This window comes from Tupaia chinensis, unplaced genomic scaffold (assembly GCF_000334495.1).
Source record: "Tupaia chinensis unplaced genomic scaffold, TupChi_1.0 Scaffold000065_1, whole genome shotgun sequence".
Taxonomy (NCBI): domain Eukaryota; kingdom Metazoa; phylum Chordata; class Mammalia; order Scandentia; family Tupaiidae; genus Tupaia; species Tupaia belangeri.
Genome location: NW_006159523.1, coordinates 4,614,924 through 4,637,130, shown reverse-complemented (window position 1 = coordinate 4,637,130; position 22,207 = coordinate 4,614,924). Strand labels below are relative to the sequence as shown.

The 22,207-nt window shown below is 41.4% G+C and overlaps 1 protein-coding gene across 1 annotated transcript in view; it reads left to right on the top strand.

Moving 5' to 3' along the window:
• Positions 1-22,207, top strand: part of PHLPP1 (PH domain and leucine rich repeat protein phosphatase 1) — a gene marked incomplete at its 5' end in the record, with an annotated part of 251,315 nt that overhangs the window by 159,018 nt on the left and 70,090 nt on the right. The window contains 2 exons of the mRNA XM_006141843.2: positions 21,392-21,538; positions 22,161-22,206. Of these exons, the coding sequence (XP_006141905.1) occupies positions 21,392-21,538; positions 22,161-22,206 (193 nt within the window). The remainder of the gene's footprint in view (positions 1-21,391; positions 21,539-22,160; position 22,207) is intronic.

Genomic DNA, 22,207 nt, shown 5'->3' with positions numbered 1-22,207 from the left:
TATTTTATAACACACGGCATTAGGAGGTGTTTGTTCCCCACCCCTTTATGCAAGGCAGACATTTTTCTTTCTAATTTGCTAGGGTATGTGGACTCACCGGGGAGAGACTTGGGGGGAATGAGAAAGTACTCCCTCAGGGAGAACTGCCGTGCCACAGTCCGTGCTCTTCCTTTCTCCTCTTGAGATCTTGAACTTGCACGCACACAGGCCTGTTGTGTTTTTCAAGCCATCTGGTCTGGAACTCAAATTGCACAGTGGGCCATGTGGGTTCCAGGTGCCTTAACCTCTGCATCACCTGCAGTCCCTGAGGCAGGTCTTAGCACACAGTTTCTAAGTAGTTTATAAGTACACACACGCCTCACGTATGAATGTCAGAAATTGAAATGATATATTTAAGAAAGTCATATTTAATAGAAACCATGTATTTACCTTTAAAAAATTATTTCATTTATTATTATTATTACTATTACTATTATTTTAATTCACCAGAGAAGGAGAGGGAGAAAGAGAGAAAGAAAGTGAAAAAGCAGGTCTCCAGGTCTTGGACTCGAACCATGGTCCACCATGTGGGGGTCTAGTACCTTAACCACCATGCCATCTGCTGACTCCTGTATTTAGCTTTTTATTTTCCTACAATTAGTGCGGTGGTTGTGAGATATGCCTTACATTTTATTGCTTATTTCTATTTATGTGTTTAAGTAATTTTACAAATAGCTCTCTAATGCATGTTTTGCAGAGAACATGTTAGAGCAGTACCAAAGGGTAATTTGTTTTTATGTTTTTACTTAAGTCTCAAGGAATTAATTTTTTGGATTGCAGTGTTAGGGCAAATATCCAGGGAGAAACTTTAAGAAAAATGCGGTTATAACAGGTGTTCTCAGATAGGTGTTCTGAAACTATTTATCTTAAGCACATAGCTTGTCATTTTTTTTTTCTCTCTCTATTGCAAATTTTCACCTTAAACAGGTGAGTTATTTTCACAGAACATTTAAATTTTTATTTGCACCAGGATTCTAAATCTGGACAGACGGTGTGCTGATACGTGCACACACACAGGTCAGCAATTTCAGAGGGAAAACATTATTTTTGGAAGTACCACTGTTTGGCTTTCCACTATTGGCATTCGAGCTTTTCAAGTTAGTTTTCCAAAATATAGAACAGAGACAAGCATTAGAATAATTTTTGTTCTTTTCTGATTATGTATGTCACTAATAACTGTAATTCATTAGTTAACCTCTATTTTATTAGCAGATATAACGTCACTTATGATAAACTATATCTCCATTTAGATGACCCAGATGATTGTCATACTAAGATTATTTACAATGGTGAATGGTTTTTAACAAAATACAACATTTCTTTGCAGAATCAGTGAAGAGGACAACTTTTTGCTGGTTTAATAAATGCAAGGAATATTAACTTTTCTTCCCATGTCTCAGTTTGTTTTTTTTTTTTAATTTGTCCAGAAAGAGACACACAGAGAGAGAAAGAGAGGGAAAGTGAGAAAGCAAGCCACCAGGTCTGGAACTCGAACTCTGGTTGGCCATGTGGTAGTGTCCAGCGCCTTAATCACCACGCCACCTGCTGGTCCCCCCATGTCTCAATTTTAAAATGGTAGTAAAGCAGTGTGAATTTATTTGCACTAAATTATATTGTCGATTATCTTACCATAGTGATAAATTTAGCTTTAAAATTGATCATTTTTTAACATTAATTTAGCACTTAGTAAAGTTTCATGGGTTGGTCATTGAAGGATCAAGAGTTTGTTAAGTATAGCGGAGACAAAGCTTTACCTGTAATGTTTGGAGTCTCCAGCTGGGCCTGAAAATTAAACTGACATAAAATAGATTAATAGCCATAAAACATACATGCATATACATGTGCTTTCCCACTGGAAAATGAAGACCCAAAGAAGCAGTAAACCTGAGGAGCTCATATACTGGTTTGAACAAAGAAAGGCAGTTATGGGGCCAAGTGGTGGCACAGTGGTAATGCAACTGGACCCACACGAGAAAGGTCTTAGGTTTGTGTCCTGGGACCTCCCTGAGCATGCCAAGAACATATTTGCCTGTGGTCTAGGCCGACTGAGGCTGGGGATGGGTTAGGGGGTGTGCCTTTTCTCTCTCTCATGGAAGAAATAAGTACACGTTTTTTATTTTTTTTTTGGGTGGGGGGAGATTTTCACTGTAGGGTGCGTGCGCTTGCCAGACAGACAGAGAGAGACATAGAGACAGAAAGCGAGAAATCACCCCCCAGGGGGAATGGTCACGCCGCAATCCCTTCTCCTCCATTCTCCTCTCGGGATCTTGGGCACGCACGCACACGCGCCCGGCGTGAGTTTTAAGCCACCGGGTCTGGGACACGAACTGCAGTCGACTACGTGGGAGTCCAGCGACATAGCCATTACGCTAACTGCTGGTTCCCATAAATAAACGTTTTTGAAAGAGAGAGAGGTGCACTTGTAGGAAAGTAACCGAAATATACAGGGAGACCAGACACTGAGTTATTGTAACAATGTCTTTTCATACAGAGTTCTCTCAGCCTCCATTCTCTGTTCCAGTGATAAGAACCTTTCTTTGCTGGTGGTATAGTGAGTGAGGGCAGGTTTCACGTGAGAGTTTTCTCTCTTACGTTCAGGAAGAAAAAGGGAGGTCAGAGCAGTCTTTTTGCACCTGCTGTTTTCCAAGTATCCTAATCTCACATTGATTTTGATGTCAAAGCGGAACCCGCAGTCCCCGTAAGAGATGCTGGAACACTGAAAGGGTTCTTTTGCAGTGATACTCCGTAGTATTTTGGAAGAGCAGTGTAGAGAATGAGCCGAAAGTCAAGTTCCATAGTAAAAGTTAATGTGCGCATGTTTCTGGTAGCTTTGTTCTTGGAAATCGGGAAGTTTATCAGTTACTGATCCCCTCTGTCTACCACATGAGAGATAAGTCGGTGTTTTAATAAGCATTTGACAAATTGATGGTAAATTGCAGTGCACTGAAGTTACTTAATTTTTGTGTTGGAAATTAGAAAAACTGTAAAATAAAATAACTACTTTATAAGTACTAACTGACCGTTTCAGTTGTTCTTGATGTTGGTGATTACTACTTCCATCATTTAATAACACAGGTAGATCTACTTTCCACCTCTTGCTATTTGTAGGTAAATTGTTACAGAGAAACACAATAGCACAGCTAGCAGTCCTTGCTGGTTTTAGGCATGAAATTGCTTTAATAAGGAGAGTACTAGTTTTAGTTGGGTAGAAGTTGGTGTTTTCAATTACTTGATAAGTCATATGTGTCTGTAGAATTATTGTGATTTTTACCATAGGTGTAAAACAAAGCGTACCATTAGTTTTTCATTTACCTTTAGCATTCTCCTTTAGATACCAAATTTTATTATTATTTTAGGTTGTCCCTTAGTACTTTAGCAGAGTTTTTTTTAATAATTATTTATTTTATTTTATTTATTCATTTATTTTTTAATTTGACCAGAGAGACAGAGGATAAGAATGAGAGAGAGAGGAAGTGAGAAAGCAAGCCACCAGAATCAGGACTTGAACCCTGGTTGGCCATGTGGGAGTGTCCAGTGCCTTAACCACCATGCCACCTGCTGGTCCCCATTTTAACACAGTTTTAATAGCTAGTGTTTGTAAATAAATCACAATGCATAGGAACTGCAGTAGTGCCTAAACTTTTCAACATTTGATGTTACGTTTCAGTTTTGCCTGAGCAATTTACAGTGCAGATACTGAAAGAACAGAACTGACTCTGTCACCTGTGCTACTTAACCATTTTTCATGTTTGTCTTATTTGCTCAGATCCTCTTTGGATTCCGCAGGACCTCCCTCAGAGGTCATTACTGTTGCTTTAAGTATATTGTTAAATACATGCCCCGTAAGTGAGTGAGTACATAATGAATGGTGATGAAAGTAGTCTTCATTTGTTCAATCATATATTAACCATACCCCACTTATTTGCAAAAGTTATCTGTGGCAATTTGTAAAAGGCGATGAGACTGGTGATTTATCATGACATTTCTCTGTTTGAAGGTATGACGAAAAGGTAGTATGTGTGTGATGAGATGAGCATTGTGGTGAATGTAAAGATGTATAAAAACATTGCATAGGGAGGCATTTTTAAGAAAGGTTTTCTTTACATGAGTTGCTTTTTTGTTTTGTTTTCAGGGAGAGATTTTTGCTATAGGGCACATGTGCTTGCCAGAGAGACAGAAAGCGAGAAATCACCCCCTGGGGCAGGTGCCATGCCTCAATCCCTTCTCCTTCATTCTCCTCTCAGGATCTCGAGCACGCATGCACACGCGCCTGGCATGAGTTTTAAGCTGCCAGGTCCAGGACTCGAACTGCAGTCAACTATGTGGGAGTCTAGCAATGTAACTATTAGGCCATCTGCCAGTCCCAGGACATGAGTTTTAAACCAGCGGATTGTAATGAAGTCATGAAGCTTAGGAAAAAAAAAAAAAAAAAAGAAAAATATGGCATGACTTTCCAGACAGCCTAATAGTATGATATTGGTTTTTCTTAAAAATTTCCGGGTCTGTTCACCAGTCTCTAAACAAACCTGGCGTCCTGTCGCCACTCACCTTACAGTAATGGGGCACCGCCCCTGTCGTCCTTCCCTTGGCCAAACGCAGGCTCGCGCTGTGAATCCCACTCACTCTTCAGAGCTTATCTGTCATGACTTTTGTTCCCTTATGCTTTTGGTTACTACCCAATTCCACATGACATTTCCTCTTCTGAATTCTTGGCTTCCTTTATACTTATCTTTTGTAATAAACATCTTAAGAATTCTAAAATGGCCATCTATTTATAAAAACCCTTCAGGGTAGGGACAGGTCTTCCTCTGCCCCATATTCAGTCCAGGGAGATACATATACCTTAATCATGTGTGCTTAGTGTTCAAGGTGACAAGGAGAGAAAGCAGTCGTTTAGAATGATTATTGATCATTCCCATTATGTTACATGGCACTTAGAGATCAATTTCAAAACACCAAGAGTGTGTGTCTGTGTCTTGGAGACAGTGGTATAAATGAATATGATGTCACCTGAAATTAGGTGAAGATTCTCTTTGGGTCAAAGAGAGAGCCAGTGACAGATTTAGAGGAAAGAAGTGGTTTGAGTTCAGATTAAATGGGAACTTGTTTTAGCTGAAAAGGAGAGGGATAATAAGGTATGCTTTCTCAATTGAGAGAACAGTGGGGGAGACGGAAGGAAGTGGAGTTGGATGTGCAAGAATGTGGGTGTAATAGAAAGTAAGTTACGGAGAAAGGAGCAATGAGAAACTCATAATTATGCTTGGCATTTATCAACTACCTTCCTTCTTAGAAAGCTCACATTTCTCCAGGTTTAATCCCCATAGAGTGGAAGAGAGATGACCTTATTTCCTACTCTGTTCTTTTGGGGGATTTTGGCATTCTAGGGGTCCACAGTTATTAATGTTAATTACTTATCCTTAGCAAACGTGCACTTTGCCAGGTTTTTAATGAAAACAATTTTAGTTTGTATGGGTTATTCTTGAAAACTCCATTCAATGGAAATAGTGATAATTCATGAACATGGTAGAATAGGGAGTGGCATACTAAAATGTTTTTGCAGTTCATCTGTCAGATTTAGACTACAGTACTTAAAACCAGTTTCAGCTTCTTTGAAGATGCTCAGCTGTACATAAAAACGTTACGGCAAACACACTGCTAACTGCCTAAGAAGGGTGCAGCTGAAAAGGAAAACAGCTCAGTGCTGCTCAGGAACAGAGATAACCTTGGGAAGGAATTTCCACTACTGGGGTTGGTGCGGCTTGCCAAATCTTAAGGAATTTCGTAGAATGTATGGAATGTCCTTTTTTCAGTTAACTGTTCTGACACTGGAGATTCCTTTCTTACACAGCCCTTTTTGCTTTTCAAATGGAATTTTGATCCTCTTGGGAAGCTTTCCATTTCACATGATTCCCATTTTTCTCCCCTTCCTTTGATCAAAGGAAAGCCTTTACGTGGTGCTTGGGCTCTGAGATTGTGTCCTCTTTGGTCCTCTCTGTGGCTGCTGCGGCCAACCTCATTTCTGGCAATAATAGCCCATTTTCTTCCTCCCTCACATAGCACATTTTGAAGAGGGAGCTCAAAAAGAAACAAAAGATTTATTTACCAGCAGGCTGTATTGAATTACAGTTTGCCCTATTGGCTTCTTGGGATCATTTAAGATGTTCTTAAACTTTTTTCCCCCACTTAAATAAAGAAGGGTGGGGAGGAGCTATTTTTTCAAGCCGTAGCTTGATCCCAGTTCAGCTATTGTATTCTGCTCAGTGTCATCCTCTGTGGTTTTAATTGAGCTCTTGGCTGTATTCTCTAAACTTTCAGTTAACTGCAAGAGTTTAATCCTTAATGCAGTATTTGGAGATGTTTGCCATTTTGAGTCATAATCCACTTTCCACTCTGTGTAGTTCTTAGGGATCGTTGATAAGCATGAAGTGAGAAGGCCAGCAGAAACTTACCTTGGGGTTATTGATAGTGAAGTGTCACCATAACTTGGGTCTTGGGAACATGGTTAACGTCATTACTGGTGACTTCTGAAATTTTTCTTCGATTGTCAGTGTGCAGCCCTGATTCAGACCTGTAATGTTCCTCTTTCTCTCTCTCCCCTCTGTGTCATGTGAACCAAACACTTCTAACACTGGAGCTCATTCCAGCAATACACATATGTAACTTTTGAAAATTAAAGACTCCTGGGACCAGCAGTTAGCATAATGGCTATGTCGCTGGACTCCCACGTAGTCGACCGTGGTTTGCGTCCCGGACCCGGTGGCTTAAAACTCATGCCGGGCTCGTGTGCGTGCGTGCCCAAGATCCCGAGAGGAGACTGGAGGAGAAGGGATTGCGGCGTGGCCATCCCCCCTGGGGGGTGATTTCTCGCTTTCTGTCTCTCTGTCTCTCTCTGTCTGTCTGGTGAGCAAAAACCTCTCCAAAAAAAAAAAGAAAGAAAGAAAATTAAAGACCCCAAGAGTTTCTGGATTTGCTCAGTGACTGTAATTTTGATGTCACCCTGCTCCAAAGTCATGGAGTTTTGAATGGGAGGGGTTATATGTTGTTATTTCCCCTGCGTGGTTCAGGCTGATGACAGTAGAGCTATCCCTGGTGATGTCTTTTTGAACTTAGAGTTAACGAGTAGACCTTAAGGAAAGTCACTCTCCAAAGAGGTGTTCTTTCACTCCATTTTGAACTTCCCACCACAATGCACGCTCTGACCCCATACAGTGTGTGTTCTGTGCCTGTGTGGGGGGTAGGTTGAACAAAGGAAGGAGAGGCGGTATCTGATTTATGTGATGCCCAAATCCGTGTGTCCTAGGGAGGGTTATTTCACCTAGTCCCGAGCATGTCCGTAAGTAAATACCAGTATCTTCACCTCAGGATGCCCTGGGATTAGGCTGTGAGCATCCTTTACCACAACTGCAGGGGTTCTTCCTCCTTCACGGCTTGGCCTGTGTCATGTTTCCCAAGCACGCCATGTCATTTTGCCCTCCAGTGTTTCTCAAAGTACCGTTCAGGAGATGCCCACCTCTGAGTCACGTGATACAGTTACTAGAAATGGAGTTACCTGTTTTTCATCTCAGACTTGCTGAATCAGCCTATACTGGAGGGGCCTAGAAATCTGTATTTTAGCAATGCTGCTGAAGTTTGAGAAACAGTCACAATGTTCTTGTGTTCGTCCACGTTCTTCCAGTCTCCATCTGCATATTAAATCTTGTTCATTTCGCTTAGATGAAAGTAAAGTGAGTTTTCTCTTCTGTAAATATGCATAAATTTTTTTTCCAGTAAGTCTTCAATTTCCACAGTATATTATAGCAGTTTTGTGTTCAAACTGCTACAGGTTCCTGGGGGGCAAAAAAACATGTCTAATTCTTGTTTGTGTATTTCTAACACTTTTGTGCCTATAGTGAGAACTTGGTGAATGTTTAGTGTATGAATGGATCAGTCCTAGCATGAGACTTTTATTATATCTATTCAGCTTTTAGGTGTTTATATATACACACACTCACACATACACACACACATACACACACACACACACACACACATATAGGGGGGGTGGGTCTATTTAACTATCAGATATTCTTGATCTTTTTGTGATATGGGGCTTAAAAGCTACTCATGTCTAAGCATGTTTTCATGACATAATTATTCTCTGTTTTTGCTTATGCTCGCTTTCTCATTCCTTTTGATAAATCTGATATCCTTGATATGAAGCTGTCTGGTTTTCATTTTTGTATATGTCCTTGTGTGACTGAACTGGGATTTTATCCAAGTATACTTTGCGGATCTGTTCTCTGAGGAGTGGAAATAGCGATCTATTTTCTGCTTTTTACAGAAATTTTACATGTTTATTTGTCCTACCAATATTATGTTTAATATTAAAGAGTTCTTGATTAGGATTGGTGTTTGAATTAGCAAACTGTGGGAAGATCTGTTGGTGAGAAAAGTGTGTGTGTATGTACATGATATATACTTTTTAGACAGATTTTTGCTATAGGGCACATGAGCTCACTGGAGAGACAGTGAGCGAGAAAGCAAGAAATCACCCCCCTAGGGGGTTGACTACAATGCAATCCCTTCTCCTCCATTCTCCTTTTGGGATTTGGGGCATGCACGCACACATGCCCAGCGTGAGTTTTAAGCTGCCAGGCCCAGAATTCGAACTGCAGTCAACTACGTGGGAGTCTAGTGATGTAACCATTATGCCATCTTCTGGTCTCTAAGAGAGATATTTTTAAGTGTATATGATAATATATTTCTGTTTGTCTTTTGATTCTTACACAGTCACCCCTTGATATCCAGAGGGTCTTGGTTCCAGGACCTCCTGCTACCAAAATCCACAGATGCTGAAGTCTGTTATATCAAATGGATTATATCAAATGGTATAGGATTTGCATACAGCCTACACATACTCTCCCACTTACTTTAACTCATCTCTAGATTGCTTGCAACACTAACACAGTATAAATACTATGAAATAATTCTTATACTACATTGTTTAGGGAATCATTTCAAGAAAAAATGTCTGTACATGTTCAGTGTAGACGTAACCATCATAGGCCTAAACTACATACTGCATATCCACAGGAACGTAACATTTTAAATCTACGGGCTGGCTGAATCTGTAGATGTGGAACTTACAGATACAGAAGACTGGCTGCATTGCCAGTTTTAAAATGAATTGGAAAATGACTAATTTATGCTACTTATAACTCATCATTTTCATGAATTTTGTTAGTACAGAGACACAAGCTAGTTAGTAGACCTAGCAACTGCTTTTCCCACGTAATAGCTATTTATGATTTGGAGTGGTTTCTCCTTTCTTTTTTTTTTTTTTTTCCCTCTTGCTATGGGTCATGTGTGGTCACTGGAGAGAGACGGGGGGGTGGGGGGGGAGTAAGAAATCACCCACCAAAAAGAATGGCCACACTGCAATCCTTTCTCCTCCATTCTCCTCTCAGGATTTGGGCCCACACTCTCTCATTGCCTGTATGTTTCTCAAGCCACAGAACCACATAGTCAGCCACATGGAGTCCAGCGCCTTAACCACCATGCCATCTACTGGTCCTGGAGTGGTTTTCTATATCATGTACTTGCTGGACTCACGGTAGTTTGCCCTCTGCACCCTCACCTTCGCTGCCCCAGCCCTGTCTGTGGGAAGGCGCTCTGTCTTGTTCACTACGGTATCCATTGGGTTAGCTGAGCCTCGAGCCTGGCTACTTACCTAGTAAAGTAACCCTTGCTTGAATGATTTTAAAAGGAGGATTAAAATGAAACTTTCTTTAGGGAATGCGTTAATTTGCCTTTCTATTAATATGTCCACTGTAACTATTGCCAGTACTGCAGCGTTCTCTGATGATTACTTGGGAAAAATGAAGTCTAACTTTTAGCTTTGGCATACTTATTTTGATTTTAACATCTGTGGCAATTTTTAAGAAAATGGTGATTGAAATGTTTGTGGCTATGGGTTTTTATTTTTATTTACATATACTATACAGGTCTTTATTTTTGTTTTCTAGTCATCTGAGAAGGTGATATTCTTACTTTGCTTGTACCAAGGGTCGTTTATGATGATTAGATTCAGAGAGGGCAGTTTCTGCTTATTTCGGCTCAGCATTCGCACGCTGCTGAGCCTCCTAGAAGATGTCAGGTACTCCCTGGGAGCAAGACTGGCAGAGGGCAGGGCCCGTGAAGCCGGGGTGTGTACGTAAGTTCATGTGGACACATTTCAGAAGCCGTAAAGGGATGGCAGGAAAAGCACTGCACCAAAAAACCGAGACGAGATGGGAGTTCAAGTACAGGGCAACAAAGCTTGGGGGTGTGGAGAACAGTGAGAGAGCCAAAAGGAGTTGAGTCATGCCTTCGGAAGAGGAGGTGTTCCCAGCAGTGAAGCAGGCCCAATGAATCAAGTGTTCCTCATGCCAGCACAACCTCAGATAAGTCCAAGAGGAACCTGGGACAAAAGGTATTCTTTCTTTCCTTTTGCGTCCAGGAGAGAGAGCCTCATAATTCTTTGCAGATTGTTTTGCTTTCATGCATGACTATGATATCATATGCAGGTAGCCTTATAGCATACCTGGCCGGAGGCAGAAATATTAAATATGCCTGTAGAACCAAATTCACAAGCCAATTAACCACCGTACTCTGGAATTAGAAGTGCGTAGAAGATAAGGAAATTGCCAACAGATTGGCCCTTTTTAATTTGTATAAGTAACTATTGTATCCGTTTTTTTAAAAAAAGGAATTATTTTATTTAACTTAATTTATTTTAATTTGACCTGAGAGGGAGAGAGAAATTGAGGAAGCAAGCCACCAAATCTAGGACTCAAACCACGGTTGACCATGTGGGAGTCCAGCGCCCTTAACCACCGCGCCACCTGCTGGTCCCATCCTATACATTACTATTGTATCTTAAGGGCAAGTGTATTCAACACACATTTTAAAAAGTCTCTTGGAGCTGGGCGGTGGTGCAGTGGGTGAAACATGATGCCCTGTGAGGCAGTCCCACTGGGGAGATGTGGAGAACTCCCTGCTTATGCCAGGTGTGTGTGTACCCACAGTCTGGGGCTGGCTAAAAGTTGGGAGTGGACCATGGTGTTGCAGCCCTATTGGGCGTGCTGTTTCTTTCTCTATTTCTCTTGGTCATGGAAGAAATAAATAAACTAAAAATCTTTTGATACCTTCCCCAGATTGGTTCTTCCTTTAAAAAAAGAGAAAGAAGTTACTCTGTCACACTGAAGCACTTTGCCTGCTCCGATCCACATGTTTGGATCTTGAGAAAAACTACACCAAGTATTTGGTTTTTAAATTCTCTGGGAAATAGGAAGAGAGAAAGAAGATATAAATGTACTAAGCTTTTCTCTTTGTCTGTCTTGTTTGAATAGCACTGAGCTTTCTTTCTTTGTTTCCTTCCCCAAGTGTGTAAATTTTACTTTAATTGAATAGATAGTAAATGGATGGGATTAAGATCCAAATGTAAAAATAAAATATATGAATAGTAGAGGAAAATGTAAGGTAGCATATATACCACTTTGAGATATAGCAAGGTAAAAACAATATAGGCTTCATAAAGAAAAAGATGGCCAAATCTGAGCAAATAGAAATTAAAAATTAGTGTGTGGCAAAAGTCACCACTAACAGAGTGGGGAAAAACTGAGCAGTAGACTGGGAGGGAATGTTTTCAGCATATGGCAGCGTATGGCAGATCATCTTCCGGGAGTCCCTACCGTAGAGGCTGCATACCCTACAGAAAAATGAGCAAAGCCTATGAATGTGTATTTTAAATAACATAGCCAATACCATTCCTACCTTCACAAAAAGCTCAATTTCATTGAAAAATACAAATTGAAATAAGCTGATACCAGTTTTTGCCCATCAGATAAACGACAATGGAAGGAAGGGATGCTAACATTAAATACTAGTGAAGGTAGCATGTGAAAAGGGACCTTTTCCTACATAGCTATTTGGGAGTACAAATTTCTACAGCTTATTTTATAATTTTGTGGTATGTTTTAAATTTAAATGTATATATTCTTGGGTTCTTCGGTTACAGTTTTTTTTAAAGAATTATCTTTTATTGGGAACAGCAGTTAGCGTAATGGCTATGTCGCTGGATTCCCACGTAGTCAACCGTGGTTCAAGTCCCAGACCTGGTGGCTTAAACTCGCACCAGGCATGTGTGCGTGCGTGCCCAAGATCCCGAGAGTGGAATGGAGAAGGGATTACGGCATGGCCATCCCTCTTGGGGGGGCGGAGGGGGTGATTTCTTGCTTTCTGTCTCTGTCTCTCTCTGTCTTTCTGGTGAGTGCATGTGCCCTATAGCAAAAAAGTCTCCAAAAAAAAGAAAGAATTATTTTTTATTTGGTTTCATTTATTCATTTATTTTTAATTTAATCAGATTGAGACACACACACACACACACACACACACACACACACACTCACAGAGAGAGAGAGAAAGAAAGCCAGCAGGTCCGGGACTCAAACCATGGTCTGCCATGTGGGAGTGTCAAGCGCCTTAACCACCACACCATCCACTGGCCTCCATCAGTGACATTTTTAAATATAGTACTATACTATACTCTAATTCTGTATTAAAAGTAACACTTTTAAATATAGTTACATAATATAACTGTGTACATAACTATAATATAATTGCAGTTACACTTTTAAATATAATACTGTATTAAAAGTATAGGTCCACAGTCCTTTATCCAAAGTGCTTGGGACTACATTAGTGTTTCTGATTTCAGATTACATAAAGGTAACGCAGCACGTATACCATATGTTATGCAATACCGTCAGCAGGGTTTGGGGCAGAACCCCATTAGCAAACGTGTTCATATTCCCTCTAGAGAACAAACAAATATTCACATCAGTTCAAGTCAACTTAGGCCACCATGCGAATCAGTGAAAAATCTTAGATTTCAGCATCATGGATTAGATGTTAGATACTCACAATGCTATAAAATAAAACCGTTGATGCACAGATATATGACTGGGTTGTTTCTTGCAGAATTGTAAGAGCAAAGGAAGAAAAAAAAAAAGGCAAGTACTCCTAATGTCAGTCAGTGGAGTGGAATAAATTGTGGTACATTCATGCTCTGTATTATGTAGCTGTCAAAAAGATTGAGTTCAGTTTTTATGTACTGAGTCAGAAAGATGATTTGTTTATATTACATGAGAAAACCAATTGTAGGAAAAAGTATGTTCTGTAATCACATTAACACAGTAGGGATGTAGCTGTCTGCTATTTGTGCAAGTATGTATTTTGTAAGGAGGAAGAGCTTTGAAAGGGTGTACACCCAACTATTGAACTGGCCTTCTGGGAGGATGGAATTTGGCAGGAAGCAGAAGAGACCGCTAACATTTTCTTTATAGGCTTCTATGGTTTGACTTGTTTGAATGATCATGCGTTGTTTTGGTAATCACATAAAAGCTATCTTTCTTGGGAACCAGCAGTTAGCGTAATGGCTATGTCGCTGGACTCCCACGTAGTCGACCGCGGTTCGTGTCCCGGACCCGGTGGCTTAAAACTCACGCCGGGCGCGTGTCCGTGCGTGCCCAAGATCCCGAGAGGAGAATGGAGGAGAAGGGATTGCGGCGTGACCATCCCCCCTGGGGGGTGATTTCTCGCTTTCTGTCTCTCTGTCTCTCTCTGTCTGTCTGGCGAGCACACGCGCCCTACAGTGAAAATCTCTCCAAAAAAAAAAAAAGCTATCTTTCTCTTAAAAGCAAGTATAGCGAGACTCAGAGAAGGTGCTGCCAGCCTGTAGCCCTCCACCAGAGTGGATTCTAAGCCATAGGAATCCTGCTTTTCACTCTGCCCGGAGCTAGACTTACACCTCCGGCCTTTGAGCAGCTTCCTCATTACTCAATACTGAAGCTAACAATTTCCCAAATGTATTAGTGTGTTACCCAACAGGGAGAAAACAAGTTAAACACGGGCTGTAACTCTGAAGCAGAAATCCATTCACCTAGGGAATCTTTATATAAATTGACCCACTTGTGGTGGATAATAATTCAAGAAAATAATATTGGTTTTTCTCTGTCTCTAGACTCATTGAGTAAAGCAAGTATGGTGTTTCCTTCCTGGATGGCATCCGTGACATTCATTTTAAGTGCATTTGGAATATGTTTAAAAATAGAGCCGCTTTCATCATACTGTTACTGTCAAGTTTTCTAAAAATAGCATGTATATCCTTAGTTCATGGAAAGAAAATTACTGACTTACATATATCTCAAGCTACTTAATATTGTATCTTCAAATAGTCATCCTGACTTTTATGTGGTTTTATTTCCTAAATATATACAATTACGTATAGCTGTTCCAGTAACTCAGATGCACAAAGAACTTTGTACATACATTGTTGAACACGGGTGGGTTCAGTGAACAAATGCTAAGGAAAGGAGAAGGATTCGGCTTGTTTTATGGTCATGGCGAGACAAGTGTGGGAGGGAAAGCGCGTGAGGACTGGCAGCGCCGTGTGCTCGTTTCTCTCTCAGCACTCTTCAGAACATCGGCTTTCTTCTTTCTTGCTCTTGGATAAAAATGGCTCCACTTCATTTTCTAAGAAGCACTTGTTCCCAAGTAGTTTTTTTGGAGGACACAATGAAATAAGCTTGTAGAATGGTGGTTAGCTGTGTTAAAACCCACTTTATTTACCTCATAAAGGTGAGGAAGTTGGGTGCGGGAAAATCTGGTGCATTTTTAACTCCTGTGATTAATTTAAGAGCCCAAGCAGTCTTCCCTTTTATAGAGGTAAACATTGGGTCATTGGAAAAGTCATGTAGTTTCTGGTTTTTTATGCAAAAATGTGTCATGACTTTTCTGAAGACCCAATAATTAGCTTGGGAGATTTTCCCTTAAAATTTTGTAGCTGAGGAAAAAATCCAATGAAACGAAGTTTTTACAGTTACGGGTTTATTTGTTATGCTCTTGTAGACAGAAGGGAAATTAGAGGAACAAGCTACTGATGGCTCTGTTCCCTTAGCACTTCTAAGGTAGGTGTATTCTCGCTTCGCTCGGAGTTAGTTAAAGCTGTGAAGTTGGAGAAAGGCAGGGAAAGGTAAGAAAATGTGAACAGCTCATATCCGGGAGGGTGTAGCACATTCGGTGTCTAGACGCTTGCTGTTACTGTACTTTGGTTTGATGATGGAAATGCAGAATTCTGGAGGTGCAGATTTTTAACATGTCATTAGTCGGCAGAGTGGTGATATTACCAGCTCCATTCTGCCTTCTTTTCCCTGCCTCCACTTTTGTCCTTCTATTACTTCAAGGCCCCACCTTGCCACACAATCGTGCCCTTTGTTATATGGGACCTCAGATACCCAGTCTGAAAGGGATTCAGGGCTCGCTACAATTACAGTTTTCTCTTGCTGTAGGTAGCCAAGTGTATTCAGTTGACTTTTCTGTGACTCTTCGTTTTGAAAAACAAAAGTATGACTTGGAGCTTTCTGAGAAAGTCAGACCTGAGGCGAAACTCCCACAACGCCCACTGCCATTTGCTAAACTGAATACCACAGTAGCTCTGTGTGATGGAACTTCATTTTCTTTTTCCTAGAGGTTTTTGCTATAGGGCGCATGTGCTCGCCAGAAAGACAGAGACAGACAGAAAGCGAGAAATCACCCCTCAGGGACGATGACCACGCGGCATCCCTTCTCCATTCTCCTCTTGGGATCTTGGGCATGCGCGCCTGCCGTGAGTTTAAGCCACTGGGCCTGGGACTCTAACCGCGGATGAGTACGTGGGAGTCCAGTGACATAGCCATTACGCTAACTGCTCGTCCCCTGTGGAACGTCATTTTAATGACTGCGATGACTCTGTTATGTTCTGCATAAATGTTCACTTGACTTCTTTTCCCTACTCTGAGCTCTATTGTAGAATGGATGGATACGAATGATACTTCTTTCCTTAAAGCGTGCTGCTTGCTCTGGAAAGTGAAGGCACTTTTCAGGTTGTTGGGTAGTGCAGGAGCACTGGGTTGTGTTTGAATTGCTTAGAATGTATACATACGTGTATTCACTGACCTCGTTTGTTTGCCGGTATTCTTACCCTCAATAGGGAGAATGAAAAGATAGTGTTCTCCATGCGCTACTCCAACCCGCAGCTTACAGTTATGAGTGAGAGATATGTTTACATTAAATTTGCTAATAAGATGTCATGAAAGAAGAGTCCACCTGGTGGCATGGTAGTTAAGGTGCTGGATGCCACATGGCCTACCACGCAGTGAGTCTCAGACCTGACAGCTTGAAAAACACACCAGGTGTATGTGTATAGGTGCCCAAAATCCCAGAAGGAGAAATGCAGAAGGGATGTGACTTGACCATCCTCTACAGGGGACTCTTTCTCACTCCCGCTCTTACTTTCTCTCCTTCTAGCAACATTTTAAAAAGAAGAGATGAGAACTAGTGATGACGTCGAAAGCCAGTAGTTCGTGTTATAAATGCAGCAGTCCTACAACTTCTCTGAGCCTGATTTCTTTAGCTACATGCTTGAGAAAGTAAAAGAAATGGCTTTAAAGGCTCCTTCTTATCTCTGTTTTTGAAAACTCTTGAAAAATAAGGAAGACATATGCAGTGTTTCAGTCCATTCTAGCTACTACAACAAAATACCTTAGACTAGTTATCTGTAAACTCCAGAAATGTATTGCTCACAGAGGGCATGAGGCCTAAGCAAGGTGTCAGCATACTTAGTGTCTGGTGACAGTTCACCATCTGCTTCAAAGATGATGTTTTCTCTGTGTTCTCACTTGGTAGAAGGAGCAGAGCATCTTCCTTCAGCCTCTTTTACGAGGGCACTAATCTTATTTATCTAACCATCTCCTAAAGGCCCTGTCTCTTAATGTTATCACAGTGGGAATTAAGTTTCAACATAAGTATTTTTTTTTTTCTTTTTGAGAGGTTTTCGCTATAGGGCACATGTGCTCGCCAGACAGACAGAGAGAGACATAGAGACAGAAAGCAAGAAATCACCCCCCAGGGGGATGGTCACGCTGCAATCCCTTCTCATCCATTCTCCTCTCGGGATCTTGGGCACGCACGCACATGCGCCTGGTGTGAGTTCTAAGCCACTGGGTCTGGGACGCGAACCGCAGTTGCCTACGTGGGAGTCCAGCGACATAGCCATTACGCTAACTGCTGGTTCCCCAACATAAGTATTTTGTAGGAACAAAGCATTCTGACCATAGCATCCACTTTAGGTAATTTCTGTACCCTTAGCACTGTGTATGTATGTGTATATATGTGTGTGTATATATATATATGTGTCAGAAATGTTTTTTTAAAAATCAAACCTTGTGGCCAGTAGGTTGCATGGTGGTTAAGATGCTGGACTCCCACATGGCTGACCATGGTTTGAATCCTGGACTTGGCAGCTTGCTTTCTCTCTCTCTCTCTTTCTCTCTCTGGCGAGCACATATGCTCTATAGCAAATTTTAAAATAATAATGATAATTAATTAAATAATTATTTAAGGAAAATTGCAAACCCTGGGTCTCTAATCCTTTTTTTTTCTAAAGCATCAAATAGAATCATCCTTTGTTAATACCAAACTGACCACTGTAATTATTAATAATTATCATGAAATGTTTCTACTACTAATCTTAAATTCTGTGATGCTCTGGAGCCAGCAGGTAGCATGGCAGTTAAGGCATTGTACTCCCACACGGCCAATCACAGTTCACATCCTGACGTGGCTTGAAAAAATCATGTTGGGCACATGTGTGCGTGCCCAAAATCTCAGGACGAGAAGGGATTGTGATGTGGCCATTTTCCTGAGGAGTGATTTCTCACTTTCCTTCTCTCTGTTTCTCTCTGTCTCTCTTCAGCAAGTACACACACCCTATGGCAAAAACCTTAAAAAAAAATTGTGTGATTCTCTGATTTTCTTGTACTTAGCCTGTATTGAACTTCTAGGAGGAAATATCTGTAGCCTGAGTGAATATAATGAATGGTAGAACCCAAATATGAGCTTATAGGAAAGATACTTAAATATTAGGGTGTTAGGAAAGTCATGGTACATCTTTACATAGAAAACAGAGAAATGCGTCCTGACTTTTCTGATGACCCAGTAGTTCATCAGGTGCTGTTTTCTTTGAGTCCCCTCAACTCCCATCAGCTAGTTTCATTTTAAAATCTAGTTCTGTGCACATTTCCTAATATATCTAGCTTACCTATTAGCATGGTAGAAATAAGAGTCTATTTTTTTATGGACACACCGGGGTTACTGGGCTTTACTTCCCTAACAGAACGCTGTCCCCTTACTCTCTCCTCCTCATTCTTTTTAAATGAAGAGATATTGAGGAAGGGTCTCTAGGTGTCTCTTTCACCCCTTTTAAGGAAGTGAATTCTATGTAGACCTTCCTTCTGTTTTCTGCCAGAAGAAGTTTTGGATCTGCAGGTGCCTGTAATCTGACTGTTTTCCATAGCTGTAATGAAGAAGTGGAACTCTAAGGAGGCTAGAGGAGTTTTAACATCGGTCCATATTTTCTGATCAAGAACTTGGACTCTCGAAATGATCCATGCTTTATTTGGTAAACAAGTCTCTGCAGAACACTGCGTTCTTCTCCGAGAGGAGTATGAGGGATTGGCCACACAAGGAGGAATGCCAGGGGTGGGGAATATGGTGACAAGGCCCCAGAATTTGAGCCTGGTTATAAATCAAAACCAGGTCTTAAAATGTATAGGTCTAGGAGTATAAATGGAGATCCACTCACTATTTATTGGAATATTTAAGTTATAATCAAGCTAACACCTGTTAAATATGTTCTCTCCTCCTACCTTGTCAAATACACATTTATAAAGTCCGAGAGCATAGATGCAAGTTTAGATCCTCAGGTTGCTTGGATCTACACTGAGCATGGCAGTGTGGGCCGAGCTGGGCCAGCGGCCCATAGCTCTCTCTTCCCATCTCCATTCCCCTTGCTCACCTTGAGGGGTGTGGTGTGGCAGCCCACACGTCCAGGTGGGTGTGGCAGGGAGGGCCTGAGAGTGCACACACACAGGTAGGAGGATGGAGCCACAGAAGGAGCTCGCACAAGCTCGGAACCAGAGTCGGTGTTATGGGGTAGGGAAATCGAGAGTCCCACCTACTCTGAGTATGGAGAGTACATTTCCAGTGAAAATAAAACGTGAGCCATGTAAGTAATTTTATGTTTTCTATCACGCACGTTAGAAAAAGTCAAAAGAGGGACCAGCAGGTGGCAAAATGGTTACATCACTAGACTCTCCTGGACCCGGTGGCTTAAAACTCACCAGGAGCATGTGCCCAAAATCTCGAGAGGGGGATGGAGGAGAAGGGATTGTGGCATGGCCATCCTCCCGGGGGGTGTTTTCTCGCTTTCTGTTTCTCTGTTGCTCTCTCTTCAGCAAGCGCACGTGCCCTATAGCAAAAATATCTCTTAAAAAGAGAAAAAGTCAAAAGAAAAAAATGAAATTAATTTTTGAAAATTGTTTATATATTTATTCCATAAAGAGTGCTACATACCCTTCAGAGGGTCTTGACGCCATGATTCACCCCTAGCTAAAGCCAACCCCAAGTCATGGGCACATGTCTGCCTGGCATACTCAGGGAGGTCTCCAGACACAAATATAGAATGTTCCAAGCGAATGAGCTTCACCAGACATCATGTTCTACCACTGTGCCTCTGCTTAGCCCCAGAGTTAATTTTAATAATACACAAAACCAGACCATTTAAAAATGGTCATTCAGGGACCAGCAGTTGGTGTAGTGGCTATGTTGCTGGATTCCCATGTACTCAACCTTGGTTCGAGCCCCGGACCTGGTGGCTTAAACTCACTCTGGGAGCGTGTGTGTGCATGCCCAAGATCCTGAGAGGAGAATGGAGAAGAAGGATTGCGGTGTGGCCATCCCCACTGGGGGGTGATTTCTCGCTTTCCGTCTCTCTCTTTCTGGCAAGCGTACATGCCCTATGGCAAAAACCCCTCAAAAAAAAGAAAGAAAGAAAGAAAGAAAAAAAAAAGAAAGAAAGAGTCATTCATATTTAGCAGTAATTCTTTTTTTTTCCAATTAAAAATACTATGAGAGCTATACTCTGCCAACCAAGAAAACAGCTGTTATTAAAAGAAATCAGGGTAATACCTTCAGCTTGTCAAGTAGGTACATTGTCAACTCTCTGTTTAAAATAAACTTTTATTTATCTATTTAGAATAAAGCTTTACTTTTTTTATTGTAAAATTTAACAAGTAGATCACATCATCATTTCTTTAATGTGCTAATTGGGTTTAATTGGAGTTATCTTTAGGATGTGTGTATGTGTCCTAGGCAGAGCACATACTGCCCAGTGTTAGGTTTGGGCAGTTCTTAAAAGAATAAGCATCATGCTATCACTGAACCGATTTTCATCTAATAGAAATGGTGAAATGGTGTAGAGATCAGCAGTGGGCCAAATGTAAGAGTGTACAGAGAAGTAAAAATTAAACACTTTCTTTAGTTGTTTTAGTTGCTTGGGCAACTGAGAAAATAAAAGTGCATTAACAAAAATAGAACAGGAGGAAGTGATGGTTTGGGATAAAGATGGGAAATTCAGCTTGGGGCTGCAAATGTTGGGTACTCAGAAGAGGAGATGGCGTGTGACAGGAGTGAGAGAATTGTTCATGTAGCAGGAAATAGGTTTCCAAGGAAGATGATGCTGAGAAAATGAAACTGACAGAGTATCTGTAAGGACCACTTCTGTTTCTGGTGAGGAAGAGGCGCTGAAGAAGAAAGAAGCCAGTAAAGGAGAGGAAGGTTGGAGGAGCTAGAAAGAGGCCCTGCGAGGAAAGGCTGAGTGGAACACCAGAGCTTTCCAAGCAAGAGCACGGGGCCAGCAGAAGCAGTGCTGTAGTGAGACTGAGCAGTGGTAATTGGTTCTTAAATTTGGAACGCCAGAGTCCTGGTTCCTTTGAGACTGTGTCATTTTGATAAATGGTTACGTTTTTGTTATTTCATTTTGTGGTTTGAGAGCAGTAAAGCAGAAATTTCAATGCAGAATCCAGAAGGGCCAGCTAGCTTCTCAGGTCTGCCTGTCTCTTTCCTCCCTGGCTGGACCTTGCATGTGTGCATTAATTCAATGAATTGAGCCACAGCTGAAAACGCCCTGAAGATTTCACCTTCTCAAACATCAAACCTTGTCTTAGAGTGCCAAGTCTGTTTTTAATATATGTGCTCACGTTTTAGGTAAAACTGGCCTTTGAGGCAGAGGATGTGCATTCCCGTTCACTGCTTGCTCCCTCAACCTCTGAGGGCTTCATTTCCTCCTCAGCTCAATGAGGGAGTCGAGCTAGCTCATCTCTTAGGTTGGGCTAAACGTACATGATCTTAGGTATCTGTGACATGTCTCTCTTCTTTCTTTGTTTTATTGTAATAGGTTCACCAAGTTGAAGAGTCTTAACCTTTCCAATAATCACTTAGGGGAATTCCCACTTGCAGTCTGCAGTATCCCGACCCTGGCGGAGCTGAACGTGTCCTGCAACGCCCTGAGGGCAGTCCCAGCAGCCGTTGGAGCCATGCACAAGTATGTACTTCCAACCCCACTGTGGGGTGGGGAGCACCTGCTGGAAACCCGGGGAACCTGCACCAGGCTGCTACCGCATGTGGTTAGATAACTTGTTACGGTGGTCATGTGAGCCTTGGCCCCCGGTTGGGGGATTAGGCGGTGTGGCGTGCTGTGTGGAGAATTCAGTTCTTAGTGCTTATGCTCAACATCTTGTAAAAAATTAAAATACCCTCGTTTAGAACTGATGATCCCGATGGATGAGTGTGTCTTAACATGGGGGAGGGAGTTACTCATACTTACTGAGTTAGATGGAGTTCTAAGACGTAGAAGTTAATTTGAAGAAATAACACAGAAGGGTGGGTATTTGGGCTGGTTCACAGTGCGGTTAGCTCATGTTGTTCCCATTTATGCCTCTCCAAGTTGGGAAAATTGGTCATAATTTCTGTTTTCAATAAAAGATTAAGAAACTTATCTCTGATATAGTCTCTTTGGCCCTTTATTCCCGTAGGCTCTGCCCTTAGCATCTTAGAAAAAGTAATCAATTTTCTAGGTATATGACCTTTACTTATGAAACTTGTATGTTGATAATAAAGATACAAGATTTATGCATCCTCTGTAATTCTTACATCTTCTTTAATAGCTTACAGACATTTTTGTTGGATGGAAACTTTCTCCGGTCCCTTCCTG